The 25,317-nt window shown below is 41.1% G+C and overlaps 1 protein-coding gene across 1 annotated transcript; it reads right to left on the reverse strand.

Moving 5' to 3' along the window:
* Nucleotides 1-347: 347 nt before the first annotated feature.
* ccdc24 (coiled-coil domain containing 24) lies at nt 348-25,317 on the reverse strand. Its single transcript, XM_050074639.1, has 9 exons — nt 25,277-25,317; nt 23,526-23,687; nt 18,506-18,690; nt 12,561-12,677; nt 12,355-12,459; nt 9,416-9,470; nt 3,823-3,883; nt 3,234-3,351; nt 348-1,752 (listed from the first exon to the last, which is right to left on the reverse strand). Exons 2-9 carry the CDS (start codon nt 23,673-23,675, stop codon nt 810-812), a joined length of 1,734 nt encoding a protein of 577 aa, XP_049930596.1. The 5' UTR covers nt 23,676-23,687; nt 25,277-25,317; the 3' UTR covers nt 348-809.

Consider the following 25,317-nt stretch of genomic DNA (forward strand, 5'->3'; position numbering starts at 1 on the left):
TTAAGGTGTGTACACATTTACAGTTCAACTATGCAGGTGTTACTTTGACTAATTAGACGCTAGATGTGTACACACTGTGTTAGATTGACATCTCACTGACTTGTCTGTTTTGTGAACCTTTTAAAACAGTATGACAACCACCTTCATGACTTAAAATAGTGCATAAAGCCTGATGGCATCATCTCATCATCAACAGCAGATAGTGGTAAAAGCTGTTACTAACAATAACGATGGCTCCATGAAACAGAAGCAACTGAATGGATCTGAGCCATGATTTATGTTATTACTTATACTTCTAAGAACCACAAAGAGATATCCTGTCATTTTCTAACGTTCAGTTAAAACGTCCCGAGCAATTATTACACATCTGTTTTGTGGTTTGTAAAGCCTTAGTTGTGTTTTTCATGTCTGCAGGGCTGTACAGGCCGTGACCTATCTTAACAGAACATATTTTTCAATTAAATATTTAGACACTACAACATTACAATCACCCACATCCACTGTCTGTAGATAACTGAGAGTTCAAGTTCATTTTAATCAGTGCTGTTTGGAGTGGAAAAAAACCAAAAACAAAACAAACCAGACACAGCTTTGAAATTATTCCAGAGTAAAACAATTTATGCAACTCGAGAGTCATCAAGCTCCAAAATATAACAGTGACTCTTTGGTGTCTTATAACTATGTGGGAAGAAATAAATGTCCAGCAGATACAGTATGTTTAATAGTTTGCAGTCTCATAAAAGACAGTACCAAACCTCCCTTGAATTTTCTTCCTGTTTTGGCCACAGATGTCTGGTCAGTGACATATCTCAAGTTGACACCCTAGCAGGAGGGACTGGCTGGTAAAACTTGATAAACTCCAGCTCTGTCTGTGTCTCTTGGACATCTTTCGGCCGACTACTAGTGCCCTCAAGTGGTCTTTTGTGGGAAGTGAAGAATTGTCCATTTATCCGTATAGATGCTGGATGGGTGCATGCAGCTACAAGGCTTTGCTGTTCATCTCCATCAATTCCACTGTTGCTCTTCCTACTGCCAACCCAGGCATGAAAACTCTCAGAAGTACTTTTCCTCTTGTCGATATCTGTCTGCACTGTTGTTGACAGTAAACTACTTTCACAGGTACTATTCTGTCGCCCATTTTGTGTCTTTGATTGTACTGTTGTTGACACAGAATGGTCAGTGCTATTGCTGCTGTAACTGCCTGCATCACAGTGACGGGATGAGGGGATGGTATTGGTGTTTCTTGATCTCCAGGCATTGCTGCTTTTTCTTTCCGTCTGTGGTGACAAATCAAACTTTCTTCCCGGGCTGTGAATACTGCGATGGGACGACAGGTGGATTTCGTGAATGGGTACGTTTCTTGGACTGGGACTACAAGTCGTCGTCCTGCAGTGGATATCGACACTATCTTGCTCTGGACAAAGACTGGGGTCGTGTATGCTTTTCACCATCATCTGGTCACTGCCAGGCCCTGGAAGTGAAGCAGGCCCAGGAGTGGTGATCCTGTTGCCCACAGGTGTTTGTATTTTCCTAGGCCCAGTGGAGGCTGATATGCTTCTATGCCGTCCATGAGTCCTTAATAGTGAGGAACTATTAATGAGTTTAACTGATGTAGAGGTTTTGCTGGGAGGAGCGCTGAGCGGTGGCCTGGGTTTAGTGTGGCACAGAGGAGGAGGTGGATGTGGTCTTAGGGCTGAGGTAGTGCTCAAAGCTCGCAGAGTTTCATCAGAAACCTTTTGTCCTGCCGACAGTCTGAGGAAAAGGTCACAAAATGGAAATCAGATTGAAAAGTGCAGTTTGATTTATTTTTTTGCAGTAAATCAATGGCAACATTGTGCATACAGGGTCAGCTTAAATGGAATGAGAAGGCACACATTATGAGCAACTGTGAAGCAGATACTTGAAGATATACATGCAGGATTTCCCTAAAAAAGACAGACAAAAAAAGAATGTATAGACTTATACAGAAGTAACCCCTTTCAATCATCACGTATGACCCATTAGAAGTGTGTGGTGGTGTATTTTTCTGCAAAGACTTTGCTCTCTGCCTGTACTTTCTTATTTTCTGCCCTGAGGTCAGGGCTTTATAGAAAGGTAGCGACCAGATGCCAGACGGTAAGCAGCAGGCATAAAAGAGAAACAGCACAGAAATATGCGAGATGAAATGCTATGCCAGAGTGAATCTGGGGTTGGCTTTTACTTTCAGCACCCAACAATCCTGTATAGTATACCCTTAAAGTATGGACTGTTCAGTGTGATTGTTATGGTCACAATGTGCATCTCTTCCAATTACCTTTGCCAAAGTGGTTATGCTCTCGGTTCAGCTTGTTTTTTTGTCTGTTTTTCAGCAGAATTACATAAAAACTAATGGCGCAATACTCATGAAACGTGGTGGAAGGGTGTAGCATGGGCCAAGGAAAAGTGCATTTTATTTTGGAGCAGCTCCGAATCATGGGGCGGATACACAAATTATTTTTCAATTTTGTTGACATAGCAAGATAGGGCATTTGGCCTTGGCGGAATAAATGCCATACAAGTTAGTAAAGTTTTATAGTTACAATTTATAGCCAGCTGGAGAAATACGATGATTATACACAACAAGCCACATTCACAGGCACCAGTAATCCTCTGGGGTAGCCTTCACACGTACACTTCATACAGAGAGTAATTGTTACAGTGCACACTAAATTGTTTTGGAAATATATCCAGATACTGGTTTTGTTTGCAGATTTGCATATCATAGAAGACTGGACCATCTGCCTTGGCAGAGGTCTGCCCTCTCTAAGTGCCCCCTTCTAGTTCTAGTGTGTTTTAGTTACATTTTGGTACACCCTAAAGTGTACCTTGTCAGGCCTGGTTGGGAAAAGCTACAAAGAGGTATAAAGGACCACTGGTTCTCTCTCTTTCTCCTCTGGTCACAGCAGCAGCGTTTATCTAAGTTGCTTTGTTTTAAGTAATTTGTTTGCTTGATGTGATGGGTCCGGTGTTTCAAACTCTGCTTCTATTAGGTTTCCAATTTTGGTTTAGCTTAAGGGGAATGCCCAGGTCAGACGGCCCATTGTGTGGGAAGTCCCTTCATTCCCTTTTATTTTATTTGGATTTATTTTGTGGTCACATTGGTTTAAAAAAATGGTTAAATAACATAATGTTGTAATGTTTTTTTGCTACTCTTTCATTATTGCTCTCTTAAAAATAGAGCCTTTCTAGGGGTCGTAACAGTAAAACATACCAACCTGAACCTGCTTTTCAATTCCTTCAAATGTAGAGAGGAGGAAACTGATGCTGAAGCGGGAAGCGGAGAGGGGTAGCACTCCAAGTCCATTTGTATGGCTCCTCTTAGCTCTCTCAACTCTGCACAGACACCAATACAACAACACTGAGAAGTCTGACAATACTGAAACACACTGTCAGATACGTAATTACAGAAAACCATCAAAAGATTACAATCATCTAGTGCATATAGAAAAAAAAGCAAGTACTCATTACTGAGTTCTGAAAATGAACTCAGTTGCTGTTTTACCCAGACTGCTCTCTGGAGTTTTCAATTAGTTTCACTGTTGTTTGGCATAGAGTAGATAGATTTGGCTGGTGTCCTCAATCGCTCTTTTTTTTATTCATAAGTATGTTACAGAATGAGTTTTACAGCTAATGAAGGGTGGGTAAAATCATCAGCATTCTCATTTCATCTGTAAATTTATTCAGTGAGCTGCAGATTAAATGGGATTTAAGAGATAGAGAGAACTCCCCTCACACACTGTGTGTTAAACAATAACATGCCACCAGATGGCAGCAAAACACCAAACTGCTAGTGTGTGGACTCACCTGCAAGCGAAGGTTCTGACTTAGATTCACATCGACTCTGACACTTTTGTTTAATATTTTCCTGCAAGAAACACGAGACGCAGAGCAGTTAGAGGAAGCGCTGATGTTTAATCATGTAGTTTGAGTGCACTTAACATAATACACACAAAGTAGGACACAGTCTGCCTCCAGTGACAGTAGTGGACGTGGAAAAACAGGAGGGAAATGTATTAAACATGTTTGAAAACACACGAGCCTTTGGAAATAGCAGAGGAACAAGGAAAAGGGATAAAAATAACAGAGAAATGGGAGAGGGAGAAGAGGAATGTGTGTGTGTATGTATGTGTGTGTGACCGCTAAACGATTGAGCAGCAGTCTTCCATCATAATTTGACCTCAAATATCTATATCCATAGCAAATGAAAACCATAGTGCTGTGTGCGCGTATGTGTGTATGTGTGTGTGTGAGGGGGAGATTGAAAAGTGTCTTCGTGTGTTTGTTATGAGTGACTGGCAGCCTCCTCTCCTCATTTTACACAAGCACAAACACTAATGGAGAGTCTATATAGCAACCACAGACTTTACACTAACACACACACACACACACACACACACACACGCACACACTACACACACACACGCACACAAATACACCCACAGGCCTGGAGACTGACAGTTAAGACATATATTTTTGGTCTGTTTTCCCGGTGGGATTCAAACCCAAACCTCCCAGAGGTGTCTTTCAGAGCTGCAGACGAAGTATGTCTGCTGTCTCTGACAGTGAAGTGACTGAAATCCAAAACAACTCTACAGCACACACACACTCCCTCTCTCACCCACACACACATACGTAAACTCTTAAAATAGGCTTTGTGGTCCATGTGGGGTTTGAACCCATTACCATGGTGCTGACTTGCTGATATTTTAGGAAAGCTGTTACTGTTATTATTCCTATACATGAAGCTCCGGAACCCAAATCCACATCTGCACAGCCAACATACACAGCAAATCCCTTAGCTGATGCAGAACCCGAAACAGGAGAACAAGGGTCACCATTCTTGCCACAAAATCCAGCTTTTGGTGGCTGCCATCTGTTCTGCAGTATACTCGAACCACACTGGCCAAATATGATCTAGTTGGTCTACCGGCAAAAACCTTGACAGAGAATCTCCCTTTATCTAGCTTAGATGTTTTATTCAGTTTAGTCAATGTATGCAAGCAATGCTCTGATTGTTGATACTAGTCTAATGATGAACAACATATATTTTGACAACACGCCTGTCTTGTATGACTTGTCAGTAGTCTCATTCATCACCTTGATCAACATCAGCCCACCTCTGCCCAGTTTAGACCAGTAAAACCAGACCATCTCTGCTGACTCCAGTGACAAATTACTCAGCCACAGACAACATCACACTGTGAGGAACACCATGGCACTCTTGCACTGACAGAGCACAGCTGATAACGTTATTACTACCACCTGTCCCTTGCAGGCCGCGTCTATGGCTGAGACTGAAGTGGCTATGAGAGCATACAAGAAGCCTTGAAGGTTTTAACCTACATCATGAGCACATATAAAAGGAATAGTAGTGTTGTATGAGATACTAATATGCAGTAGGTGTCTGTCAACACGGCCCCAGTTTGGAGACGCAGACAGGAGTGCAGACACAGAAGCTAAGCAATGTACTGCTGTGAACAAGGGCAGCAGTGAAATGTATTTCAGCCACTTAAAAAAAGTCCCACCTGAAAATATCAATGTAAATTTAAGTGTAGGCTCTATTTAGAATATTTTCACTGCTTTACTTTGCAGTCAAACAGCCCTTTACGACGGGGAAGCCATTAATGGCTTCAGTTTCCCATTTGTGCTCTTGGCTAGGCCACCAGACTCCATTAATGAAAAATAATTTAGCTCACTTAACACAGGAGCGACTGGGCTACCAATGCCTCCATCAGATTAGTTTGTCGTGTTTGACTTTGGTGAGTCCGAACCGAGCTCAGCATTGTCGTTTTCTTAAATGAATCTGGCCCTTTTTTTTAGGCGGCTAAAATACATTTTGTTGCTGATCCCTCAAAAGCAGTGCATTGCTTAGCTTCCGTGGCAGTACTCCTGCAAATTAACATTTACTGTAAGTAATACACTGACTATGGATAAGTACCTCATACAACCCCACTTCAAAAGATCTGAGCTATCCCTTCAACAAAAGCAACAGACTGGGAAACTTCAACCAATTTATATAGAGCGCCGCCAACCTGTTATGACATAAAGTAATTGATGCATTCATGTAAACTAGTCCCTGAATTACATCTAGATAGCAGCAGAACAAATACTGGAGTAATAGTAGATTGTAGAATAGAACATACATCCCTTACACATTAGATAACAGAGAGGAGACTTGTGGCCAAACACCATCACAACCTTTCAATTACACAGGGAAAAAAATAAAACCAAGAACATCATCACTGAAATAGAAAATGGCCTGGTACAGGACTGTGACAGATGAGCTGGTGCTAGACAAATGACCTTAACTTGGAGGGAAGCTCAACGTGTTGCCAAGGACATGGAACAATGGAGAGAGCTCAGTGTGGCTTTAGATCAGGTAAGAGACATAACAGCCATCATAATGCACTGAGTAGTGTCCATACACTGGTTTGAAAAACATTCAATTATTAACAGTTCAGTGAATTATTTTGTAAAGCTGCGGTAACACTGCACTCCCATAATTTCAGCATAGTTTCCACCACTTGAGGGTGATTGAATAAACAGTTTTCTCAATCGTCTGACACACATTATTTAAACAGTTGAGACTGTGTGTTGTGTGCATGCATGTGGAAGTCACTCTTGGATTTCTCCTGGACTAAGTCATAATATGTTCCTCCCTCCTGCTAAGAGAAAATGGGTCATCACAGCTGTGTTTAGGACAAATTTACGATTCGATCATACTGTATCAAGCCTCTATATGCCTGATTTGGCTCCATTTAACTGCATGGAATAACACTAAATCAATAGCAATTTCAGCTGCGCCAAACGTGGCGCTGATCAGACAGTCATGACAGTCCTCAAGCGGGACACTTACAGTGTCTCGACAGAACACAATGTACAGCACAGCTTGCTGGCGAGCACTGTCACAAGATGTGTCTTGACACTTAACATATTTTCTTCACACATACAGCAACAGGCATAGCTAATTATGACTTGAAATACACAGAACAGATGGTAACAATCAAGATCTAAAAAATGTGATTGTAGTTGGAAAGTCTGAGTGTTTTCCTGCTTAGCATTGTCACTCTGGGTAAAATCTTCCAATCTGGATCAGAATCCAAATTCCTTTGCTCCATCAAACACATTTACGTACTGGGAATAAGAAGCAGCAGATTAAGTGAATGACTGAAAGAGTGGTGTGTTTCTTTTTCAGCATATAAACTCAAAATAGTGTGTTTCTGCACTAACCTCGTCTTTCCTGAGGCAGGGAAAGAAGAGGTGTCAGTAGTTAGAAAAAAGTGAGAACTGTAAACCATGGCTGTAAGTTTCACTACCTTTCCTGTTTAGCCTCCCTTACAGTATATTCCTACATGTTTCTCCAAGCAGGAGCGGCTAAGTGAAACCTTGACCTGACCTGTGAATCAACAAGTTTGTACATAATAAGTCTTTCTAAAGATTTATGCCACAGTAAAAGCTAAAAAATCACACAGAAGATCGTAATGTCTGACTACAGTGTGCTCCCTTCCAAGGACTGATGAGCTGTCACGGTAAATGAAGAAGCGACGCCTTGCACTGCACGGCCTCAACATCATCCACCACTGCAGCAAATAACAGAAGTGCACAATAAACTCATGCCATAAGAGCACAGCAACACCTGAGCCACAGCTTCACCCCACCTGCTCACGCACCAGACAGCAACTCTTCGCTTGAGGAGGCAATTTCTACACAGGGAAAAAACAACATTCCTGCTTCACCACAGGATCATTTTGAGAGAGACATTTACCTGCCTTTACGGTAAATGCCTCGTGATGACAACCAAGAAAAGACTCCCTACAATTAGCCTCACACCCTCAGGTATTTAAGACTGGAACAACACACTGCTCTAATAATGTCCCATCCGTTTTCATTTATATCTTTATATGTTTCCTACAGTTAAAATGCCTGACGAGGTTTCCCACAGACAACACCAGCGCTGTTTGGTTTAACTTTGCAGTAAGACTTTCACGTCACTCCTATTTGTTTTTCCTTAACAGAACAACATTTAAATGAGTGGGTCTTCATGCAACAGGCACAATGCTACTCTATGGTCACACACTATATTCACTTTTGGTTCTTCAACATCTGAAACACATCAACTCAGTCTGGGATAAAGACACAGAAAACTGTATATAGATGAAGAAATTACTGACAATAGTCTGTCAAACTGGCAATATATGTAACACTCCCAGGCAGACACGCACATAAACACACACACGCTGAGGATACGTAGAGATAACTTCCACATCTGGTCTACAGAATAGTCCCACATCTGGGTCCTCACTAACTCACTCTCTCAAAATGCCAGATAAGCATGACAGTGCAGCCAGATTGTAGACGTGCACGTGTGTCTCTTTGTTGCTTTTATGTGTGTGTGTGTGTGTGTGTGTGTGTGTGCCTCCAAATGTCTCTGTATATATGTATTAAGTCATTTTAATGATTGGAAGGAGATTGATCTTACACAGCACTGCAAAGCTCTTGGCCAGACAGATGGGGAAAAAAAAAAAAAAAACAGGCTTAGACTGAGCCCTCGCAGGTTTCCTTTGTGTGTGTGTGTGTGTGCAAGCTTGTGTGGGAATGTGTGTGCGTCAAGTGTTTATATGGAAACCTTGGCGGGGTTTTAGTGCCAATAGAGGGTTAGCAGATCAATCTGAGGGTGTCCAAAGTGTGATTCAAACGTTTCGAATGCCTGTGTTCGAGGAAGTCAGTGTCTTTGTCATGGAAGTGCTCAGAAACGACACCATCTGACAATTTTATAGATATGTACAAACTACACATTGTGCACATTGAATCGAGCAACTGGAACTCATGTTGCCTGGGTCACAGAACACAGAGTTATGTTTAAAAATGAATGCACAACACAGCTGGAATATTTCATTTCTGTTTTCTGGTATAGCTGCAATAAACAGTATAACAAGCAAGAGTATTTCAATAGACAAGAACTATCTTTAATATTGTGATATTTTTTTATGTAAAGAAGCTTTAGAGAAATTTAAGGGTAAAATCAAGTCGATGTGAAGAAGATTTTGAGGATCGAAATGTTGCCTTGCAAAGAAAAAAAGATAAACTATTTATTTGGAGCCTAACAGTGTGCAGCTCTCCTTTGGTCCCTCTTCTAAAACCAGGTAGGTAAAATTATGCCTCATAATAGGCTGTCCAGACTTGCAAGTACAGCATAGCATCATAACTCAGGGTTCTTACAAGGTTATATTGATTATGACTGTAGCAGCATCAGTATAGCAAATCGATATTTTTGGTTTTGGCCTGGTTTCTCATAAATGATTGTAGGATTTGGATCAGTATTGCACTGGCAGCCGGAAAACAAAGAGGATTAAAGATTCATTTGGTAGTTGGCTGGTTTTCATCTTGTACTTCTTACCTTAAAATGCTTCACCAGCCTCTTCAGCGCTACACATTCCTCTGTTAGGACACACCTAGACCGATTGACAGACAGGTAAAAAGAAAGAAAGCCTTAATGTTTACCATCAGTACTCCAGTTGTTTTTCATTAAAAAAAACTGAGCCTAAAACTAAAATCTAGGTCAAAGTGGAAAATGCATTTTATAGTCTCAACACGCACTCACAGGCAAACACCTTGGTTAAAAGCTGAGGCTCCTTTTGATGGTAGCTGCTTGTTTTCTTCCACATATTTAACATTGATTATCCTCACTGTAAGAGTATAATCAATTCAGTAAGTGGCGTGTATAACTTGCAGAATGTTATATATTCTTGAAGTTATCTGTGACAAGTATACACAATTTTTAAGATGCTGGAAAGCACACAGTGGCAGACTGATGAGCACAAAGATACAACCCTATCACACAACCGAGGCAGTGACAACAGAATAGGTGCATTTGGTGTCTGCTCAAAGTTGATCCTCTACAGTTTCCATAAGGGTACTGAGGATACAGTGTCCTATTTTTCTTTTCCCTCCATCTCTCCCCCATACACACACTTGCTCCTTCTCCGGTTACATAACTGTAGTAGACTTTATACACTTCCTTCACATGAAAAAGAAACTTCTGCCTGCTCTGGGATCCATTTTCTGACAATGGGGCCTTTTGTTCTGGTCGAGTCAGGAAATGGGAAAGAGAGGGAGAGAAAGAGTGAGGCGGAGAGGGGGAGAGAGGGAGAGGAAGGCTCTCTTCCAAGGTAGCCCCAGTGACTGTGTTGCCCCGTGGGCCTCAAAGTGAGGGATGGAGGAAGAAAATGAGGGATGGAGAGTGAAGGAGGGAGGGCAGCGACAGAAGCCACCAAGGAGAGTTGGGGGGAAATTAAGGGGGAAACAGGGGAATAGGAAAACGCTTCGAGGAACTCACTTACAGACTCACAGAGCACATATAAACTATGCCACACAGAAAAAAAACACACTTACACAATCTATGCAGTGTGTCTCTGCTAGTTAGTGTTACAAATATCAGATCGTCCAGACAAGACATGTTCTTTTGTACTGTACCAGTGTGACATGTGTTGTTTACTCAATCTGTATACACTGTATATCCTGCTGTCATCCAGGTTGATCCTCTACACTTGTGGTTCCCAACTTGTTGGTCTGGACCACCCAAGGGGACCCAAGAAAGATCTGAGGGGTCACTGAGTGATTAAACAAAATTATGTTGCATAAAATTATGTTTACCTTTTGTTAAAAGTGGAAACAGACAACTTTTCAGTTTTGGAACAGGCCTCTTTTTTTCCCTGGGTAGTTTCCACAGTTACTTGAGTTGTTCCACCATCAGCCATTTTGGAGACTGGGGGATAGTAACTGCAGAGAACTTAACTGATATTCTGGTAACTGAGGATAGCTACCGATAGCTATTATAATGGCTGCTTAAATAACTGTTCTCTTCCTGTTTTGGTTGTGCAATGGTTGACACACTTTCATAATGCTGTATATCAAGCGTAGATGGATTTGCATGATAAAAGCGAGGCTTAAGCTACCAACACACTGCCGCCAAAGTGCTACGTCATGTCATTTGACGTGCATCAAGTGCAGCCCCTAGCACCAATAAGAAGCTTCACACTGCAGCACGTCAACGGCAGACCATACACCATTATTACTACGTTCACTAAAAGATCTCTGCTTCTTCCATGTCTGCGTTAGCTTAAAATCATGTGTGGGCACCCACTAATTAAACTTTATTTCTCACCTGAAGAGCCAATCACCAGAGCTGTGGCTCCCCAGGCAATATCTTTTTGGCCATTGCCTTTATNACCAATAAGAAGCTTCACACTTGCATCAAGTGCAGCCCCTAGCACCAATAAGAAGCTTCACACTGCAGCACGTCAACGGCAGACCACACACCATTATTACTATGTTCACTAAAAGATCTCTGCTTCTTCCATGTCTGTGTTAGCTTAAAATCATGTGTGGGCACCCACTAATTAAACTTTATTTCTCACCTGAAGAGCCAATCACCAGAGCTGTGGCTCCCCAGGCAATATCTTTTTGGCCATTGCCTTTATAATAATAGGACTGTGGGTCATTAGCGTGGGATGATTCTCGACCTCAACAAGTAGTCTCTTCTCATCCATTATTTAACACATACAAGAGATGACGACATCAAGAGGTGAGGAGGTAGTCGAGCTGCCACAGGAGCCAGGATGTGCAAACAGTGAGCAGGTGGGGAAAAAGTATGTTTTTTCAGGGGTGGCGAAGCTGGAAATAGGACAATGGCGTAAAGGGACGAACATCACTGGTATGGGGCTGTACACAAAAAAAAGGATTGGTTGTTTTGGTGAATGCCGTTGGGTAGTGGTGTGTTTTGGTCTTTAGGGAACTAGCCTAAACACTGATGGTGTCACTATTTTATAGCCATTACACTTTGCAATCAGCATTAACTCAATAATGATAAGTTAAAGGAAAAATCCAGTCTATTTCCACTTTAATGTTTGCTCTTTTCAGATTGGATATTTAGTCCTCTAGTGGAAAAATCACTTAAAATTCATGTTACATAACCTGTAATTAGGGGGCACAGGTAGTGATAGCTTTGTTTTCAAGGGCCACAAGTAGAACTACATATAGTTTATTTCAGGTATATCTGTATGGGCGTATATGTTGGCCAGTAAGTCATAAGAAATTGCAATTTTTAATGCCTAAATGTTCTGCTAGTATGTATCTTGATCGTAATTCTTCAAAAATACAAATCTAACAAACCTAAGAGAACACCATTAACATGATTGGTGTTCATGTTCTGTGTTAATTATGAGTCACTTTTTTAAACTCCCAAATGTCGATATCAGTATTGCCCTAAAATTTGGTATCTGTAGAGCTATAGTTACAAGCTGAAAAAGTTGTGAAACACTGCTCAATTCAAATTACCTGAGGCGCTCCACCACTTGGTCAATATCAGTGACATTCACCTTGTCTCTCATTGCCTCAATCTCATCCTCAGCATTGGACTGGACTGAGCAGTGAGAACTCGGTCTGAAGACAAAAGAAGATTAAATGAGATTTCAGACAATTTGAAAATCACTGTTTATCATTTCAGTGAGATATTCAAGTTGTATTGTACCAGTGTTACTTGCCTGCTTCCATTATCAGTATCTCCAGGGTTGGTACAGTTTCTGTAACAGCTGTCAAGGTGACTCATGGCGTAGTCCACAGTCTCAGGTTTGTACCGAAACAAGAGCTCCTCACCACCTCTATGGCAACAACAGCACAGAAACAAGACATACAAGTCAGTTCACTGAATATGCAGCTCTCCCAGTTTTTAAAGGACTAAGTTCTAGAAAAAAGATTTTTATTTTATTTTACTTGACTTTCATCACTTCAGTTCTATGTGCATAACTGTCTGCAATTATTCTACTGTTCATATTTGTACTGTCAGTCACTTGTAAAGCACTGAGTATGCCATATATATAATCTTACAATGTCAGATGTTCATATTAATCGTGGCAAAGCTAAAGAAACAGGTGCTAAAACTGATTGTCTTAGACATAGTGTGAAATCAGGTGTTTCAGCACAGACAGCACAAGGAAAATAAAGTGTTTTTGATCATTAAAGCATGTAAATTTGCTCCAGGAGAAATACAAAATACACGTATGAACCTGGAAATGAGCATAATAAGTCCCCTTTAATTGCTAAGTTGATTGATTCAATTACTGTGAGCCTGAACAGAAGTCACGTTCTTTCTTTGTGCAGGATGAGCTGGTTCCCCTGGCAGTACAACATGTGCACTGACTAGAACTCTATGATCAGGGCTAGGCTCATTTCACAATATCTAAAAAAACTGATCTCAGGAAGGAAAGGATAAACAGCAGCAGGATTATCTTTTCTGAATGATCCCTGGGAGAAAAAGAAACAAGCAGATGGTGTAGGCAGCAGCAGGCAGGGTGACAGCCTGGTCAGCTCTGCTTGGTTTTATAGTCCCTACACGAGGGAAAATGTGTCTTTTCTAGGCACTCAGACAATGAAATGGAGATGTGGGTGTGTGTGTGAATGTGGGTGGAAAGCTGGGGGATCAGGACCACACAGAAGCCAATAAGATAAATCAGATGACTTTTACAAGGGAAACACCCATCCACACACCCTCAAATGGTTCAAATCTGGTATGGGAATGAGAGCTATTTTTACCCCCCTCCTGTTGATGTGGTTTCCAACAAATGAGTTCGTTAGGCCTTTGCCGCAAATATAGGAAAGTGTTCTCAGTTAACATGTCTGGTAAATTACATTACAATCCCCCCAAACACACACACACACAAAACAAAACAACTTCCAGTGGAGAGTATGAGAGAGAGAAAGATGCTGGTCTCTATCTTGATGCCTTGGCAATATTTTCTCAATTTCCATGCCGACAAAGCGTATTAAATTGAACTAAATTGACAAACAGAGGGCTGCGGAGCATTATTAAGTGGAAGTGTTATTACGAGGGAAGTGTGTTGGGTTTACTCCTGAAAGCTATTCAGCTGATATACACTTGGGACTTAGCCTAATTGAATGATCAAAGGCCTGAAACACACACTCACCCGCAGTACCATGCATCAAGGTCAACAAGTATACCGAAGCCAACTTCAAAGAGAAAAGGCGATTTGTGCTGACACAGACTGTGTGGCACAAATACTTCTTTTTTTTGGTAGTGCTCCTACACGGCCAATAACAATGGGCCGTATTTCTCCCTCTGAATGGTACTTTCAGTAATCCATTTACATCCGGGCCGAAGCACTTTACAAGAGTGACTTGTGATGTGGCGCTAGTAAGGCCTCAGTTCATGTCTTGCTCAGTGACACTTTAATAAGACACAGTGCTGTTGTGGGCATCAGACCTGTGGCCTTATGGATATTGGATTGTCAGCTTAAACATCAGGCGTTGCTGTCATCCTGACTTAAAAGAAACCCCTGTAAGATTACTTCAAAATAAATCCCTGTCAACTGAGCTGTCATAACAAGCGCCAGAGTTGCATTATACATTTTCTATTTCTTGTGATGCGTGAAATATATTATGTTCTGCAGGGGACAACACTTTACAATTTTTCAATTTAAATAAAAGCACAACTGCAGCTGTTTGTGCATTAAAGATGACAGTGTTGGTCGGTCCACTGCTCTGGTCCAAACTGAAATATCTCAACAACTATCGGATGGATTTACGTACAGTTTTATACAGACATTCATGGTCCTCAGAGGGTGAATGTCAATGATGCTGATGATCTTCTGACTCTTCCTCTGGCACCACCATGGGGTTCACATTTGTATATTTGAGTAAACTGTTTCTACAACTATTGGATGGACTGCCATAAAACTTGGAATAGATATATGTTTTCCTTGGGATGAACTGATGAATGACTTTGGTGATCTTCTGACTTTTCCTCTAGCAGCATCATCAGGTCACATTTCAGCTCAACCAATACTTTGGTTTCTGACAAAATATCTGCAAAACTAATGACATTCCCATCAGCTTCAGCTATACTTTGTTTTTAGTGCTAATTAGTCATTATTGGCAATGTCAGCCCATGACAGATTTCTTCATATGATCATCTATTCCAAGCATGCTACTGCAAGTTTTTACATTACATAGCCTACACTGCTACATGTAGCTACATGCTAACATTAGCTAAACATGTCATCTTGGTTGCCAATGTTGTAAATTTCTCCCCCACTTTGGGTCATATTTCTGCTGGAACATGTTTAGTTGCATTTTGCAGCTTTTCTTGGTGATTTTTCACAGTAGAAAGAGTTGCGATACTCTGATGCATTGATTCCATAGGCTGCAATTATGGTGCAGAGAATGGACTGAATGGTGCAGGGACTGCAGATATGGAAGACCTAGGAAATCCTGACCAGTCAGAGCAGAGTGGACTTTTCAGAAGGAGGGCTTAAAGACACAGGTGCTAAAACAGGGCGTTAGCATGCTACCACACTAAGCTAAGATGGTGAACATGGTAATTATTACACCTGATAAACATCAGCATTGTCACTGTGAGCATGTCCACATCATGGACGCTAGTTAGTGTGCTGATGTCAAAGCACCACTGTGCAAAGGTACAGTCTCATAAAGTCACTGGCATGGCAGTTGGGCACCCAAAGTAGGTCATATACTCCTTTCCAATGGCAGTAGATGAGTTTGCCTCTCTGTTTTTTGTTTTGTTTTGTTTTGTGGCATGTCATATTCAACATCATGCATGCAAGACAGGGTTAGTAAACAGTATAAAGCAGTATGAAGGACAGTGAAATGTCTCATTTTTGTTTTCTTTTATATCTGCTACTTTTTCAGCCTTTCTTTCAAACTTCCGTGCCGACTACTTTGGAACAATATTCCAGCGCTCTTTGGACGGAGACAACTAGAATTTGTGGCTGAGATAAAGAGTCAGGGAAGAGGCACAAGAAAAATCACAAAAATTAGCTAGCCTGGCCGAGTGTCATGTTTCCATCACTGCTGATTAAGGCTGATGTCAACAAAAACACGGTGACTACTGCAGGGTCATTTGTCCCTGGAAAGAAAACCAACTGTAACCTTTCCCACTGAAGACAAAAGCCAGATGTTTGTGGGTGTTTGTGGGGGTTTTTGTACAGTGGCCTTAGAATTGTTTGTTTTAGGAATGGTTCAAATGAGGCATCAAAAAATGTAATAACTTAGTAATTTCTGTAAAAATTAATGCAGATTCTACATATTAGGTCAGCACAAATCTGTAAGACCAGCAGGTCCTAACAGAAGACTGAGGATGATGATACCACACACAAAAAAAGACCCCAAACCACTAGAGACTTGCCTGCAGCCTGTAGTTTAACAACACATAAATGGACACAGAGTAAAAGAAAATCACAATAAAAAGGAAGTTGACAAATTGACAGGCAATAAATGGTTTGTCACAGTAACGGGGAGCAATCCATCTTATGTTGTGCTTTTCTTAAAAAGGCCTCGACAAAACCTGAGAGGTGACGCAGGGCAACATTCCTGGCAGCAGCGAGCTGGTTGCTGGGATAGTTACTAGCTCGTACATACTGGGACTCTCACATATACACACACACACACACACACACACACACACACACACACACACACACACACACACACACACTTCCTCACAAACACATTTTCATACATAAATTAGGCCCTTAAATTGTAATGTAAGGATGTGGGGCAGTGTCACTTACCAATATTATCCTGCCAACAGTTTTTATGACATTCTTTGGAGTATTTTAATACATGTCATTAAATTACCAATTGCTACAAGCTTATTTCTGACCCGAGCTGTAAGATTAGCTGTAGAAATTAAAAACCAAACAGCAATTAGGAAGTTTTATCACGACCTCTTGAGGAGTTTATAACTCCCTGATGGCTATGCTTTATAAAAAACAGACAGAGTATCAAGCTTCATTATGTTCTCCCTGTGAGCACTTTACCAACAAAAAACTGAATAAAAATCCGATATAGGCATTTTTGTGCATTCTGTAAAATTTAAAATGAGTCTTTTTTGAAGTAAAAACATACATTTAATCCAATAAAACTGGCAGTGACTGAGCCTTTTAAATTGTTTGTTGGCATTCAGTGTGGAATGCATGGAAGTCTCCCTCCTATAATTGTCCCATTGTTCCACAATTCCTAAACCAGTTTGCAACATCCCAATGCCAAACACCTTTGTTCCTCTGCTTTCCATCCCATTTGTAACTGACGTGGGAACACAATGTAGCATTTTATGGCACTCTTTGTTGGGGGGGTAAAATGACACAGATAGTGTGAGAGCAGGATCTTAACCTACTTATCCATACCATCTCTTGGCTTGTGAAAAAGCCAGAGCGTCATGCTCAGTGTAAACCACTGACCAGGATAAACAAATATCTGTGCAAAAGTTACACTATTAAATTAGATCAAGAGGGAAACTGTGTTTACTGAATATTAGAAAAAATAATCATGCAAATGTTGAATCCAATGGCTGTTAACACATCTGGAACTAAACTGCTTTATTAAGCCTGTAGCTGTCAAACATTTAAATTTTAATTCAAACAGAAAGCAGAGAAAGTAAATTTCCTGAGGACTTGGTTTCAAAAATGTAAATTCTGCTATCTTGTATGCTGTCATTAAGTTAAACAAATGAGTTGACACTGGATGAGAGGCAATTTAAAGTCACAAGTTAACCTAACCTGCATGTCTTTGGACAGTGGGAGGAAGCTGGAGTACCTGGAGAAAACCCACGCTGACACGGGGAGAACATACAAATTCCACACAGAAGGGCCCCAGCCAGCCAGTGGGTTCGAACCCCCCATACTGTGAGGTGACAGTGCTTACCACTGCACTACTGTGCAGCTTTGATGGATTGTGGTGTTTGTAGATTTTTTAGTGTTTTGTTTCCGGTAATTCATAACAAAACCCCATTACTCTCACTAGCATTAGTAATGCAGTTTCTTTCCTAGTGTCTTTAATGGCTTCCTTATGTTGTACAAATAGACATAAATTAAAATCCATTCAAGTTTCACGAGCTCCATTGTCATTATGCAAGCATGAAACAATTGCAATTGTGTCATCCTCATATGAACTGTATTAAGAACTTCACACATGTTTACAAAGAATAAAATAAGGCAAAAATTCAATAAGAGATAAATATTCAATGATTAAAAGTACAGAATCTAAGCAGTATAAATGAAAATATAAGGTATATAATGATTTAAAAAATACAGCTGACGTGTGTGCAAACAGCAGTACATCTCCAATGAAGGTGCAGTATGACAGATCTGGATTGAATATGGCATGTGCTCCAATAACGGCAGCTCATCAGTCTTGTCAGATTGAGCTCAGAAGTGCTACTGCTTTTGAAAAGAAGCTGTTTTCAGTGCATTTGCTCTTGCAAAATTGCCTGCCTGATGGGAGGAGCTTTTACAGTTGATGTCCAGGGTGTGTAATGTCTTTAATGATGTTCTTAGCCCTCCTCTCACAGTGAGTGCTGTATGTTTTGGGGCAATCCATCCAAAGGTAAAAAACTATCAATCATTCACTAACAATCCACAGTAGTGTAGATGTGTGTGTTAGATCTTACACCTACCTTCCCTCCCCGCTGACTCTCTCTTTGAGAGTCTGAAGTAACATCTTGACCTCAGCTCTCACCAGCTCTTTGACTGCAGGTGGGTCGGCTAGAGGACAGGCCTGCTGACGTGGGAGTGGGGTCCCTGCCCTGCTCCAGTTGTTTCCTTGATGGCTTGCCTGCCACATCTTGTGCCACATCTCCGCCTGCAAATATTGTTATTATTATTATGGTTAGGGAAGAAAATTAGGGGTTATACGTGCAATATCTTAGTAATAAGATATTGATGTCACTGCTGACAGCTTATTTTCCTGCACCAAGTGACGGCGCTGATAACTGATAGCATTTTTATTGGATTTAGTGGACCTCTCTTTTTAAAGCAGAGTGGACAGTCCACTTGCAATATGCTGCAAGCAGTGATCCAGACATCCGTCATCCAGTGACTCTCCTGACAGCCTCCCTGACTGAGGATGATAGCAGGACTTTTCATGTCTCAGGAGAGGCTTTGGAGGATTATCTTTATTTTCTTTCGAGTCTCAGCGAGTCTATACGGCTACAATCTGTGAAGAAGCAAATATACTGTGAGTGTATCGGTGCATACTCTGTAATGCAGGTAGGTGAAGAATTCAACTATACGCAGCACTTATATTGAATGCTACACTGTTTGCTCTTTCGGGATTAAGAGGCACTGTTGACCAAATTATCTCATATATATAGGCATCCTGGACTGATACCCTGGGCTAGAAACATAGAGCTCAACATGTTCTGCTTTCGGTCAAGAAAAAAAGTAAACGTAAATGTGTTAAAATATTTAAAAATCTGAAAATAAATAATATATATTTATATAATATATGTTTGGTGCGGCTTCTGCAGTGATGCAGGCGCTATGCCGGACAGTTGTAGTGAAGAGGGAGCTGAGCCGAAAGGTGGGGCTTCTACTGGTCCATCTACGTCCCAACCCTCACCAATGGTCATGAGTTCTGGGTGGTGACCGAAAGAATGAGATCACAGATACAAGCAGGCCGAAATGAGTTTCCTAAGAAGGTTGGCTGGGCTCAGCCTTAGAGATAGGGTAAGGAGCTCGGAAATTCATAGGGAGCTCGGAGTAGAGCTGCTGCTCCTTCAAGTTCGAAAGGGGTCAGTGAAGGTGGCTTGGGCATCCTGAGTGCCCCCCATTGGAGGTGTTCTGGCACGTCCAACTGGTAGGAGGCCCTGGGACAGACCCAGAACCTGCTGGAGGGATTACATATCTCATCTGGCCTGGGAACACCTTGGGGTCCCGCAGGAGGAGCTGGAAAGCGTTGCTGGGAAAAGGGACGTCTGGGGTGCTTTGCTTGGCCTGCTGCCCCCGAGACCCGGCCCCAGATAAGCGGATGAAAATGGACGGATGGATGGATGAAAATATAATTGATACAAAAATCTGAATGAAAATGTTAAGAACACCACCAACTTTCATCACAAATGTTGAAGTTAAACTGGTTTTCACTTACTGTGAGTAACCATCTCCATTTTTCTCTTCACATTCTACTTATGAAAACATTTTCAGATCTGCCTGAAACATAAAATCTGAGTGAAACTTTCCTTGAACCAATACATTTCTAATGAAAATCTGTAAATCTGATGAGAAGAGGCCTTACTTATGTCTCATACTTTACTGTTGTTGCTTTCACTGTGTCACACTTCACTACATGCAGCACTGACTGAGCATGATGCACTTAGTGTTGCCTGTCATGAGACAAAACAGCTCTAGCTGTTGCAGGACCAGGCAGCCTTTTAGTTCTTGTAATTTTGCTACAGTGGGATTATCACTGCAGATCAAGGAATTGTAAAAAAAAAAAAAAAAAAACAATGTGGAAAAGGTCAGTCTTTATGCGTGACTTCCTCTGTGAGTTGGTACAAGGGCTGAGCGCCCGGGAGCATAGGTGCACTTTTACACTCAGCAGCTTGTTTTCTGCACCTCCACACAAACCTGTGCTGAAAAAATTACTATAATTTAACCAGAATGTAACACCTCGAGGAAAATCAGTGAAAAAATAAAAGATGCGAAAACTTTTGCATGTGAATGCTCGTGTGCATATGTGTCCAAGTGAAGTCTGGAAGCCATTAACGCCTCCACACCTGTTGCCTGCCAATCATTTCTGTCATGTTGCAGTCAAGACTTCACTTCAAAGGGATACACTGGAGGATACTAAACACACAGCTTCTGGTCATTGCACGTGTGTCTACGTGTGCGTGTGTCCTCGCATACCAGCATTCACACACAACACACACAGCCCTTTCCACTCATGCTGGCTTCCTCTGTCTGTCTTTGGGTGTTGAGGTGTTTATGTTACAGGATTCATGGCTCACCAGCTAACAAGTCGTTCCTGGATCATTTCTCCCCCCTCCCTCGGCTGTGAGACTGTTGATCTCATGCAGGAGCTATTTTAAGGGAGTGCTGTTGAAACCTGTCAGTTAAAAAAACCTACGAGAAGCTATTATGTTGAATTATTTAAATTGGGTTGTAGACTACATTTAACTTTAAGGGCTCATTTTCATTCAGAGTGGAGAGAAAGTTGTGAGAGTGTGGAGGGAGGAACAGAGAGATTGGCCTTGTAGGGAGACCTGAAAAGAGAGGCTAATGTTCCCTCTGATCTAACCGCCAGAGACAATGGAGACCTTGATGGAGGGAGGGATGGCGGTGTTGAGGAATGGAGGAGTCGTCTGCAGATCAACTATTACTTTTCACAGTGGCTCACTGAGGGATGGAATTCATTACATGGCTGAAGGAGAAAAAGGGACAGAGGAGAGAGAAAAACAGAAGAAGAAAGACTTGGAGATAGGCAGATACAGACAGGGGGAAAAGCATGAGAAAAGGAAGTGATCCACCCTGCAGTAAATGTAATAACTGAAGGAGTTGAATAAGGCGCTCTGTGCTTTGTTTTGCTTTTTTCCTTTTTCCCCTGGAAATTTCTCAAAGCTCTCAGCCTTTAAGTCGTTCTTTCCGTCTGGCGGCTTCATATAGCCAGCCACTGCATACACTGAACTTTAGGTGACAAAACATCAGTGCAACACTGGAAGTCACACACACGGTAAAAACTCGCCCATGTCTGTTTTCTCTACGTAGACACATACACAATTGAGTCAAAGAATACGTGTCACTAATGGTCTTATCAACAGTTGAGGATTAGCCTCTTTAACCCTGTTATACCGACCCCCTGACTCACTGAGCTTGCTGGGCCTCATTCTGTGTATGATTGTGTTTGTGTGTGCATGTGTGTGTGTGTGTGTGTGTATGAGCTGAATTACTCTGCATCATTGTAGTTTGATTTTTGGTTTAATGCTTCCTGAAACAATGCTTTAAATCCAGTTTTTGTCATGTAAAAAGACATTTAATTTGATGACTCAATGGCAAATGAAATATGAGTGTATGTGGGTATGTTCATGTGTGTGCGAAAGGGAGGGAGTCTTGCATGCTTCAGTGTGTTTTGTAGATGTCAGGTCATTTTTTTTTTCATGTTAACTGTTACAAAAATAATATGTGGTCAGCATCTACATAGCACTGCTTGAGAGCTGAGACAGCTCTCAAACATGGCGACTGCCCTGTTGGCTGGCTGCAGGCTGATAACATCTACAGATAGAGAGATTTCAAAACTGAACACACGAAAGAAGAAACAATAGAGGGTGGCAGAAGAAGGAGAGCGGGGAAGCAAAGACGACAGACTGAGGTTGTATTCATTTCATCAGAGGGAAAACATCAAATACAGAGATTTTGATATCCCACGGAAAGTGCTGATAAGATGAATTCTTTGTGCCTGTGTGAGAGCTACAGACTTGGTCTTCAGTGCACATGGCATAACCTCTCTTATGTAATCCAGCTTGAAAGGAATGTTTCCTCAGTAGACTAGGCCACATTTTGTCACATTAAGATTTAAGGTCAACCACTGAGCCATTTTCATTGAACTGTAATGTTAGGATTTATGTCATCCTGGTTAATGTCAAGTTGTCATTATAAGGACATCCCAAACAAATTTAATGTCAACTTGTCATGACAAAGACATCTTCTGGTAATGTCACTTTGATTAATGTCAAGTTGTCATAATCAAGACAACCCAAACAATGTCAACTTGTCATTACAGAAACCAAATGACACTTAATGATAGCAGTCATAAATGTTTATGACATGTACATAATGTTTATGACAAGTTCATGATGGTGTCATGTCATAGTTATGACAGTGTCATGTCACCCTTATGTAGATAACTTCAAGTAAAGTGTTACTGACTTTTCCTGTTATTTAAAATTTGATCATATTTCTTAATTCTTCTCCAACTTTTATTCATGATTTGTGACCACACTTAAGGGGTCAATCCGTTTTTCTTTGGAATCATTTTACCCCATCCATTTCAAAATGCTTGCCTCTTCAAATTAAATTCAATACCCTAACACCAGTCTTGACCATGATTTAACCTATTTTGTGAGGTGTGTGCCGCTCTACCTTAGCCGCAGATGTTTCTCATCGACCTGCAAGACTTTCTCAGGTGAGGTCATTTTGCCAGAGCTGAGTGCTTTTCATGCAAGAGGCTTTGTTAAGGGCAGACTGTCTAGCTGGCCTTGAGCAAATATTGATGTCTGTCTGCCTGGCTCACATTTGGACTTCACTGCAGCACTGACAGTGCCAGTTAACCCACATTTCACTTTTATTAGGGAGTCTGGGGATTAATGAGTGTATGCAGCCAAACTAACCTACTTACACAACCTCACACTGCAGTTCATAAATTGTTTGGTCAGGAATGCTTAGCTGAGCAAAGTTTTTTTTTTCTTTCACCCCAAAACTGAGCTGAAAAGGAAATTCTTGTTGATGGTGTGGTGGTATTCTTGTGGGATGCTATCAGAGACAGACCCAGTGTCTGAACTCTTTGAACGAATAAAACATGAATGATGAAACAAGCTCTGCCCGCTGAATCTGAAGAGGAATGTTCCAACTTAAAAGCAAATATGTGGTAGCTACATAATAAAAAAAAAAAGAAATCAGAAATAGTGCAGTCATTCAAACACTCACCTCAGTGTGCACCTCGGTATACATATCAATCAGAGAGAGGCCCAGTGCTGTGTGGATCTTATCCAGCTCTGACTCATGAACATGTTCAACGATCAGGCTCCATAGGGACTGGCCAGGACACCAGAGCTGGTTTTCATTGGGTGTCTGCATCAGAATGGTGATCTGGCAGTGAAGGAATGGAGACAAACATAAACACGGTAAAATGTAACTCACTACATTTAGTCAAATGCAGCACTTGAGCACAAACTTATACTTAAAGGTCCAGTGTGTAGGATTTAGGGGGATACACTGGCAGAAATTGTATACATTGTAATATGTAGGCTAGGTTTCCTTTAGTTTATAATCACCTGAAAATAAGATTTGTGGTGTTTTTGTTACCTTAGAATGAGCAATTTATATTTACCTATGGAGCTGGCCCTCTTTCACAGAGACTGCCATATTGTTTCTACAGTAGCCCAAAACAGACAAACCAAACACTGGCTCTAAACAAGGACACTGTAGTTCTCCTGCACGGGAGAAGTTTCAGTTGGTTGCAGTCTACAACCTCAGTTGCTAGATGCCACTAAATCCTGCACTCTAGACCATTAACTTTATCAGTTATAATTATTCCTTCATTCATTAATTTCCGTGACTGCTTATCCTGTCAGGGGTTGCGGGGGTGCTGGAGCCTATCCCAGCTGACATTGGGCAAGAGGCAGGGTACACCCTGGACAGGTCACCAGACTATCATAGGGCTGACACATAGAGACAGACAACCATTCACACTCACATTCACACCTACGGACAATTTAGAGTCACCAATTAATCTGCATGTCTTTGGACTGTGGGGGGAGAAACTCAAACATCACAATATACAGCTAGTACCCAGAGAATATCCATGTTGGCATGGGGAGAACCTGTAAACTCCACATAGGGCTTCCCCACCCTGAGTTCCAATCAGGATCCTTCTTGCTACGAGGCGACAGTGCTAAACACTTATTATACATTATAATAATATAGTATCAAATTCAACTATACAATTATACTCACCCATATTTCAGAGATAAATGTTGTACCTTTAACCCCACTACATTTTTTGGCAGCTATAGCTTCTATTTATTTTGCAGATTAAGGTTTTACTAACAAAATATTCATATTGTAAAATATCCTAGCTGTAGATTTATAGCCTTAGCTACACATTGAGTACTTTTACTTATTACATATTACATATACATATTTTGCTGATATACAACCAGAACTAGCTACTTCTGCCCCAAAAGATCATGGTGAGATTTTTTTTTCTCTTGAACTTATGTTACACTCACTCAAATAACTTTAAGTTACCTTGCATTAACTTTTGCATTTAAGGGTGCATTACTTCCGCATCTTTAAAACTTTCTGTAAAGCAGCCAATGCTTAACGTTTCTTACGTTAAACATTTCAATGCTTCTCCTATCACTGGTTAACATTAATGTCGTACAATTAATAAAGGTTGAGGAGCTGCTTGTTGGAATAAAACCCCAAATATTACCGGGTTACTAAGGCTCCTCCTGCTGTATCCACAGCTGTTGTTAGCTACCGTTAGCTAGTTAGCTAATTGACAGCTCGGCTACCTGTCTTCACCTGAACAACACAACCGATTATTTCACAAACAATAAGTATTTGCATGGTGTATCTCTAATAATAACAATCAAATAACAAAAAGGCTTGGGTAAAACACGGAATTTTACTAAATGTATTTTCTATGTTGCTAAAGACGAAAAAACGCTCACCCCAGCTTCTATGTAGCAAGGCTGTGGTATCCAGGGCAAAC

Source organism: Epinephelus moara, chromosome 21 (genome assembly GCF_006386435.1).
Source record: "Epinephelus moara isolate mb chromosome 21, YSFRI_EMoa_1.0, whole genome shotgun sequence".
NCBI lineage: Eukaryota > Metazoa > Chordata > Actinopteri > Perciformes > Serranidae > Epinephelus > Epinephelus moara.

Excerpts from the sequence above, each read along its gene's own strand:
- ccdc24 (XM_050074639.1), bottom strand. The coding sequence starts at position 23,675 with ATGCAGACACCCAATGAAAACCAGCTCTGGTGTCCTGGCCAGTCCCTA. Across the intron at positions 12,678-18,505 it reads AGAGTCAGCGGGGAGGGAAG|AGGTGGTGAGGAGCTCTTGT; the intron begins GTAGGTGTAAGA and ends TTGTTGCCATAG. Across the intron at positions 3,884-9,415 it reads GGCTGGTGAAGCATTTTAAG|GAAAATATTAAACAAAAGTG; the intron begins GTAAGAAGTACA and ends TGTTTCTTGCAG.